This window comes from Halictus rubicundus, chromosome 3 (assembly GCF_050948215.1).
Source record: "Halictus rubicundus isolate RS-2024b chromosome 3, iyHalRubi1_principal, whole genome shotgun sequence".
NCBI lineage: Eukaryota > Metazoa > Arthropoda > Insecta > Hymenoptera > Halictidae > Halictus > Halictus rubicundus.
This window is the reverse complement of record NC_135151.1, coordinates 12,009,287-12,017,982: the sequence shown is the minus strand read 5'-3', so window position 1 is coordinate 12,017,982 and position 8,696 is coordinate 12,009,287. Positions and strand designations below refer to the sequence as shown.

The 8,696-nt window shown below is 39.0% G+C and overlaps 2 protein-coding genes and 1 long non-coding RNA gene across 3 annotated transcripts in view; 2 read left to right on the top strand and 1 right to left on the bottom strand.

The window, feature by feature from the left end:
• Positions 1–1,761: 1,761 nt before the first annotated feature.
• Positions 1,762–8,696, bottom strand: part of Vglut (Vesicular glutamate transporter) — a 13,642-nt gene continuing 6,707 nt past the window's right edge. The window contains exons 6-9 of the mRNA XM_076785413.1: positions 4,112–4,404; positions 2,956–3,336; positions 2,626–2,835; positions 1,762–2,362 (exon numbers count right to left, since the gene is read on the bottom strand). Of these exons, the coding sequence (XP_076641528.1) occupies positions 2,123–2,362; positions 2,626–2,835; positions 2,956–3,336; positions 4,112–4,404 (1,124 nt within the window). The 3' untranslated portion in view covers positions 1,762–2,122. The remainder of the gene's footprint in view (positions 2,363–2,625; positions 2,836–2,955; positions 3,337–4,111; positions 4,405–8,696) is intronic.
• LOC143352697 (protein asteroid-like) lies at positions 5,462–7,708 on the top strand. Its single transcript, XM_076785396.1, has one exon. The coding sequence runs from the start codon at positions 5,606–5,608 to the stop codon at positions 7,628–7,630; it is 2,025 nt and encodes a 674-aa protein (XP_076641511.1). The 5' UTR covers positions 5,462–5,605; the 3' UTR covers positions 7,631–7,708.
• LOC143352705 (uncharacterized) overlaps positions 8,205–8,696 on the top strand; it is a 22,399-nt gene continuing 21,907 nt past the window's right edge. Inside the window, exon 1 of the long non-coding RNA XR_013081989.1 lies at positions 8,205–8,257. This is a non-coding gene — a long non-coding RNA (uncharacterized LOC143352705). The remainder of the gene's footprint in view (positions 8,258–8,696) is intronic.

The window sequence follows — 8,696 nt, the reverse complement described above, 5'->3', positions numbered from 1 at the left end:
GGCACGAATTCGAACAAAAGTTGATTCTACTTGCGAATATGAATTTCGTAGTGTGGAAAGTGAAGAAACGAAAGACAACGCGAGGACAATGATTTCCGGAAGAGGTTGAATAGAAATTCCCCCAAATGTCCGGTGCGCAAGGTGAGAATTCACTCGAAGAAATCAGGTCCCAACAAATAGAGCTCTACTAATACTTTCATCGTGTTTATCACTTTCTTACAAGTATTTTTTTTTTATACATTTCGAAATCCCATTAGGTTGGCCGTAAATGTCCGCGGCTATTTTTGAAACCTGAAAGGCTTGGATAACAACCTTCGTCTAAAGATACGATCCGTACCCGGATAAACATACTAAACGCGTTTTTCCTGGTCTCAACAATCCCTCAGAACAAGCATTCGTTTCCAATCGACGGATTAATTATCAGAGCCACGCCATTCTCGTCGTTAAAATATTGACGTATTGATAATTAATTCGTTCTGATTATGGCGCGCGCGCGTTCTTTTATCTTTAAATAAACCGGTGTTGTACTATGTCAAAATACGCGTCCGAAGTGCATGCCCGCGCGTATCCCCTCTTCGTCGCTTTTACTATTGACGACCGGCGTTTCCATTTTCTGAGTATTGGTTTCTTTTTATTGCTATGTTTCTAAAGTTTTATATCGTTAAGGTGTCTGCTATCGACGTAATAAGAAACAAGAATAATAGAAAATACCTAAAAGTCTCAGCGATCGTGCTGAACCGATCATATCTCTCTCTCTCTCTTTCTCTCTCCCTCTCTCTCTCTCTCTCTCTCTCTCTCCCTCTCTCTCTATCTATCTATCTACCTCTCTCTCGGCATTGCTTCTTCCAAACCTTCTAGTTATTGTCTTCAAAGAGTTATTGTCGGCGAAGGTTTGGCCGCGTTTTATTGTCTGCGTGTACGACGCTTCTCTCAACAACAATTTGCTCTCCGTAGAATGGAAATTCCGTTGGTCTCCGGTAGAAAGAGAAAAAATTATTTCACGAAGCTCTGTAACGAGCACTTTCGCGATAGGCTACTTCTGTCCCTCCTTTCTTCTAGGCCAATTTCGCGAAATAATCCATTTTGTGAAAGTTCGTGGCATTAAATCGATTCCTCAATATTATCAGGTATATCTTGCTATTACTTATTTTGATTCGACTTTGTGTACGAATTAGCTTCTTTACTCCCTTGTATCTTCCATTTTCTCGGTTTGCACGTAGCTTCGTTTCCCTGCGATCAAAAAAGCTTCGTCTAAAGGTCAACTTACACTATACGGCATGGAACGGCACGTACCGTCGACGAAACGAACCGGCACTGGCACGACAAAACATTGAAATATGCGTTTTAAATGAAACCGTTCACACTATACTACATGAACCTGCACGGACCTGTACGGAACTGCACGAACCTGTATAGTGTAAATTGACCTTAACCCGGCCTGATTGAATCATAGAATACTTTCGAGGAGCAGCCGTTTCCACGAGTTCGAGTTCTTCCGTGTTCTCCGACAGCACTATACCCTGCACTCTTAGGTATTACGATGAACAAAGAAAAAAACCGTTCCAGATTTCATAGATGCATACCTCGGAATACGAAGCCCGCGTTAGCTCAACAATGCAGCTGGAAATAGAATGCTACAACCAATGGAGAACCGATCTCGGATTCTTTTCGCGTGCTTCTAGTACTTCCTCGGCTTATTGACTTCTAAACTGCCATTCTAGGATAAACTGAAGGAAACGAAAACGTACTTTCTCGCGTGAAATTAGAATAGCAAAAAGTTGTATCGGATATACGAATTGTACTGCGCTCGTTTCCCCCCGCCTCACCCCCCTTACGAATTAAGCGAATTCTATTCGAAGTATTTCCTCCAGTTCATCGGCCCTGATATGGTACGTGTGCAAATCCATGCGGAGGATGGATCAAGCAATCGGATTCCTTGATTAGAGTAGACCAAACTGATAGAGAGAACGGCGATTGGCAAGACATTAAGAGACTCTCGCCAGGCCTAGAATCCGCGACGAAGTACCAGAAGCAATTACAAAATCAGCAGAAGCAATCAATCAAAGAATCCATCACGTTGAATTGACGGTTTCTCTCTCCAATCGATCCGGTATTGACAACTTTAATTCCACTGTTGATTCTGCTGCGTCACATCATATGCGTAGTCGTCCGCGGTTGGTGGCTGCACCAGAGATGCATTCACGTCGGTGACGAAAGGGTTCGTCGAGTGGAAAGGGTTGTTGCTGTTGGTTTCCGTCGACCCGTAACTTATTACCGGTTTCTCCTGTTGGCCAACGTCCGACGGTTGTTGCTCGTAATTGTTCCAATCGTCGGCGGCATTCTCGCCCATGGATGGCTGTCTCTGCAAGAACATCCACATATGTATCGACGTGCTTTCACATATTTCTGAACCCACCCTTTGAAGATCAATGTTAATCCCCTCATTGAATTTAACACGGAATGGTTAGACGTTCCATTTGTATCGAATTGGTTAACAGAAACAGTACGATGTAAGCTTATCTAAATTTTGAAATAGTTACATCAGTATGAACTGTATTGATGTATACAATAAAATACATTCAGTCATTGTAAAGAGTAGTATAATCCACTGGAAAAAATACGTACAATAAACTCGGACTGCATGGTTTTCGGTGGCGGTGGAACCGGCGGTTTCGATCGTCCGAATTCATCCAGGGCGTTCCAACTCTTTTGTTCCTCTGCAACAGGATCGGCCCATGGTTGCAATTCGCCAGAACAAAATATTCCGTAGAATGTTACACCGAAGATGTGAACACACGCCGCCATTATGAAAACGTTCTTCCATCCCTGAGGATCCTGTCAATAGAATTATTGTGATCAGAATGATATTGCAGATTAAAGCCTGTTGATAGACGTAATTTTTTTAAAACCGACGAATCCTAATTTCTACATACAGGGTGTGTATTTTTCGAATACCTTCTTTTCTGTGATGTTGTCTACAAAGAAAGGTACTAGGAGACCAGCTATTGTGCCGATTCCGTTCGACATTCCCATCAAGATGCTGGCGTATCTGGGCGCGATGTCTAGATGGTTCACGTTAAACCCGGATATAGCGAAGCCGCTGCAAGCAACTCCGACTGTGAGTGCGACGATTGCCGCTGTACCATTTTTGTGAACTGTCGCGTTCGCCATCACCAGGAAACAGAGTGCCTCCATGCCGAAGCCACCGCAGTTAAACAATTTTCGCACGTTGGTGGTCGTTAGTATTCCACGTTTGCGAAGATGATCGGCTAGCAACCCTCCGCAAGGCACCACTGTCGTCATCAACAAGTGCGGAAGCGCCCCGACTACACCAGTCTAGAAAGACAATTGAACGAACATCGTTGATCTCCACTTCAAAAACTTCAACGACTCCTACACAGCTTCCATTTATATCAGCGTACATTTTAATATGTTACGATCAAGTTCTCAACAGTATTGAATGTATTCATGAATGTATTGCTCAATTTACGAGAACTTGTGGCAATTGAGACCGTATGCGACAAAGTACCGTCTGCAATGTGTCAATATAAAAAAAGCAATAAAATACCGTATACTGATTTAAGGGAGATCTCGAAATCGCGTGCTTTCAATAACACCAATGAATATATAGTTACCGAAGGCCGATTCAAGGGCAGAAGCTACTTTGAACATTTTCACGACGAAAGAAGGAAAGCTTGGTACACGGGGAAAAATTGATCCCGAGAAATCATTGTGACCATTAACAGAATTAGATCTGGTCATTATAGTCTTAACTTCTCTCTAGCTAAAATCAATGTGTAATAACCCTGGCTGTTCATGTGGTCATGAGACACAGGATATTGATCACGTCTTATGGCAATGTCCTCTATATGACACGCACAGATTGAAATTTATATATAACCTGAGATTACGGGGTTTTTTTCTTCAGTACTCCATTACCAATTAAGCGACTCCAACTGATATGTACCTATTACGTTACCTTCACATTAGTATAAGGTTATTATCGTAATATTATGTATGTAATACAGACTGCAGAATGACCTCTTATCGGAGGTTACAACTGTACAATAAAAAAAAAAATAAGCAATAAACTGCCAAGTAAAGTACTCGCCTCGACCAGTTCCATCCCAAACGATTCCTGCATGAATCGAGATTGAAATAGCACCAAAAGATAGAAATTCCAAGATCTGCAAAAATTCGCCACTATAATAGCGTACACCGGCATGGATGTTAAGAATTTCCGCCACGGCGTTGTGGAAAACGTTGGTACAGGTAACTGTGTTTGTCCTTGGCCAAGGGAATCTTCGATGTAGCGAAGCTCCCGTGTCGAGATGCTAGGATGCTGCGCCGGCTTCTCGAAGGCTAGCCACAACCAAAATACGTACCAGATCAGCCCCACCACACCTGAAATTTTTATTCGGATCTACATCTTTCGGCTCACCAGCTCATTTGCGATCGTACAATACTAACAAGGGACATTAACCCTTTCATTACCATGGACGAGATATCTCGCTACCACTATGTGGTATTGAGATATTTCGCGTCAAAACGTGGTTTTTTGTGCGGGGGTCGGAGAAGACACAGTGGAGGAGCAACCGTAGCTGTTTTGCTGCGAAGAAAGAGAGAGAGAAAGAGTGTGAAGGTGAGAAGCCTGACTTATTTGTATTTTTCCCCTCTGTTTTATTATTGCTTTTTTTTATCCGACCACATTCGCTATAATTCTTGCAATCGCCCGTCCTATCATACAATACGTCTAATTTTAAGTACACGGGTGCACATGTATTATTTTGCGTATATTTAAATTAGGGTCTACGATTTTGAACGTGTACCGAAAAGACACGCGTACACGGAATCCGTGGATCGTGTGTCCGCGAATTAAGTATCCGTGTTCTTAATATGCGTATAATTATGCATTCTATTCTCCGTGTACACGGATATGTTGTAGATAGATTCATGTGTTTTGGATACACGGATTCATTTGGCACGTTCGAATCGAACGGTTTGAGGCATAAGATGTGTTTTTGTTATTCGACCGGATTTTTTCGGTTGTGAAGTGATGAGATGCAAGCGGGACGCTATATCGCCGTGTGTTTCATGTTATTCGAGAATTTCTTTATTACGCGCAAAATAGTGACCACTATAGTGATAGTACGCTGATAACACTAAACGTAATTACTTTCATTTGTCACGTTAATATTGTCATAGAGAGTGAATACTTATAGTTTGAAGCAGTTCATTGTTAATTTTTCTTCGTGATACACAGTAAGTGAACTTCTCTTTTAACTTTAACTCATTTGACAAAATTTAATCCTGCATTCTCTATTCTCTCCTATAGTTATACCTCTTGAGCTATCATGTGAACTATCAGTATCAATTATTTTCCAGAAGTAAGCGCGGTGATACAATGATAATACGTATCGAATGTGTGTGTTGATACGACGATAGTACATATAGTCACTTCAAAGGAAATACTATTAGTCATATTGCGCGTCATTCGCGCGGTAGCATATTACTGAAATAAGTGAAGAGAACCACAGTCGACATTACTGTGCAGTGATAGTAACAACTCTGATTTCTGACAAAAGCTAGAGAAAAATCACACAAAATGGGTATCCGAGGTTTAACAACTTACGTGAACAAGTGCTCGAGTCATTGCCTGCAAGATTATGAACTACAGAATACATATTTGGTCATCGATGGTAACAACATATGCTATCAAATATTTTACAGATACATAAATACCAATTCAATATTTGGTGGTGATTATGACATATATGAAGAGGCCATATTAAAGTTCTTTGACAATCTGCTAGCATGTAATGTAATACCACTAGTACTACTAGATGGTGGGAATGATATCTTAAAAATGGATACGATCCTAAAAAGATGTAAAGATAGATATGAAAAGGTAATATCTTTGACTATGAAACACACAGAAGAAAGGTTTCCTCCTTTACACTCGTTGACTATTTTCAAACAAGCTTTAAGAAAAAAGAATATTCATCATGCGCAATGTTTGTTTGAAGCTGACGGGACTATAGCTGCAATAGCCAAAATATTAAAGTGTCCTGTACTCAGTTTTGACTCTGACTTTTATATATATGGAACATTCTATATACCGTTTGATACATTAAGTAGTGATGTAATCAGAAGTTCAAAAGGCAATGGCAAAGTAATCCGTTGTAAACTTTATAATCACAAATATTTGTTAAACACTTTCAACGGATTGAATGATCATACATTATCTCTAGCTGCAGCAATACTTGGACAGGAGAAAATAAACCCAGATATGTTCAAAAACTTGCTTCATAAATTACATGGACTATCAAGGAATATGCATATTATACAGGCAACTTTTATCTGGTTGAGCCAATGTACATTAGAAGAAGCTATTATAGAAATTTTAAGAGGAATACCTAAGTCAATGAGACAACAAATCTTGGATATAATAGAAAGCATTATTAATGATTATACATGTATAAATGTACCTTCAGCGATCCTTGTACCATTAAGTATTCCTAAATACACCATGGATTCTACAACAATTTACAAATTTAAAGGAAATATTCAAAATTTACCATTCAGTGGAATATACCAGGAAAGTTACTTCCAAACAATTGACAAACAGGAAAATGAAATAGTTAGAATAAAAAATATGCTTATTAAACACAGGAACGCTCAAAGTGGCAATGATTCAATCATTAACAAATTGCCTACATGGTTTGTAGATGAAATTTCTACAGCTACACTTTCCGGGTCTTTGTTGAATACGCTTGATAAACATTCGGTTATATTCCCTACACAAATAGAAGACGTGAAACGTCCTACATGCAATCTGACTGCATTAAAAATTGTTAGAGTTATATATGGACTTTTGTCTTCGATAGTAAACCACAAAAAAACCTGTATGAAGTATATAATTAGAGATGAAAACATGAATTTCATGTGTAATGAAATAGAAGGGATTAGAACAGTAGGTTTATCAAGTCTTAGAGAGCTTCCAATAATTAAACGCAAAGATATTTTAGATTATACACTCGGAATTAAGAACATGAAATGTATCGATGAACTTTTACCAGAATGGAAGTTGTATATTGCTTGCATTAAGTATTGGGCTGACCAAGAGATAATCTACAAATCTCACAAATGTTATGTCTATTCGTTAATTCTTTGCATCTTATACAAAATTTGTGGTAACACAAAGTTTTCAAAAAATAAAAGTAAAGCGCATAATTATAAGCCGAAGTATTCGGAGAGTACAGTCATAGAGGCTTACAGGAAAATTGATGTGACAAATTGTTCTTCAGCAGTACAATTTTTTAATCGTCATTCTGAAGTACAGAAGAGAATAATTTATTACAGAAAAGTTGATATGTCTATTGTACATGCGTTTGCACAATTTCAAGTAAGTGTACTCTATGCTATGGATTTGAATGCACTTTTAGGACATCCTTATGAAGAACCACTCATAGCAGATTTGTTTAACGGTACTTTCTTGTACAACATGTGTACCCATTTACAAGTTCACAAAGACATACATAAGTATATAAATGAAGTGCTTAAAGATTCTCCTACTGTCTTAACATTTTTTAACATATTGATATCTAAAATAGATCCACTGTTTATGTAATTTGGATAAGGTTGAAATTATAAGTTTATATAAGGTTGAAACAACAAACTAAACAATTTTCAAATAAAACACATTTATGTACCTCTTGCGTTGTTATTTAATATTAGCCAAATATGTAGTACTATTTGTAAAAGTAACTTTTACTATTTTTTTTTTTTTTTTTCGTAATTTAGACTGAACACAATTTTTCCAGCATTTGAATTACATGTCATCTAGTAAACTAATCCGTCTAATTTGGTAGAAAAACTGAACTCGTTTGCTCCGTTTATACAAAAGTTATTCTGATTTAAACTGTATACCATCACTTATGAGACTGCCTGTAGGCATTTACTCATTTAGGTACCAGCGTTATTAGATCGAGGGAATTGGGGGAAGAACAGCAAAGGGAATAAGAGAATGCTATTGAATGCTATAGATCCCCTACCAACGTCTCTTTCATGCAGTTCGCAACTTCGCCGCGCTGAGGTGCCTCGTGCCTTCGTCTCTACTTTCGTACGTCTCGTCGTAGCTGACCATGTGCGCGGCTTATGACATAAGTGTCGTCCACGGCGAGACGTACGAGGGTAGAGACGAAGGCACGAGGCACCGCTGCGCAGTTAAGATGCATGCTGCACAAAAGAGACGTTGGTGAGAGAAGCGTTTTGCCTATCTGTGCCCATCGCTGGCCTACGCCTACAGTACAGTCTTCACTCGACTAACAATTCGCATGTGCAATCCTAAGTAGACTTGTGCACACCATACGGTGAATTCTGGTACTAATTTATTTCTACCCATATTGGAAGTTTAACAAGTTAAAAAAAATATTAAAAACGTTTCGACAACTAACCCACACCTAACTCAGACTCTGCCACATTAACTCAAAAACATCTATAAGCGTCCAATCATTTTGGTACCGCTCATTAGTCTAGCCAGAAGTTTTCTATGCATACTTATGCACATCACGCCGTGGATTATGGTAAATACTAATCCGTTCCTACCCACATTGGAAGTTTGGAGGATTAAAACAAAAATAAAAACGTTTTATTTGTATGCACGGTACAGCATTTAAGCTTCAACCTTTTGAGGA

What these genes read in the sequence shown, in the direction of transcription:
- LOC143352697 (XM_076785396.1), top strand. Translation starts at nt 5,606, where the DNA reads ATGGGTATCCGAGGTTTAACAACTTACGTGAACAAGTGCTCGAGTCAT.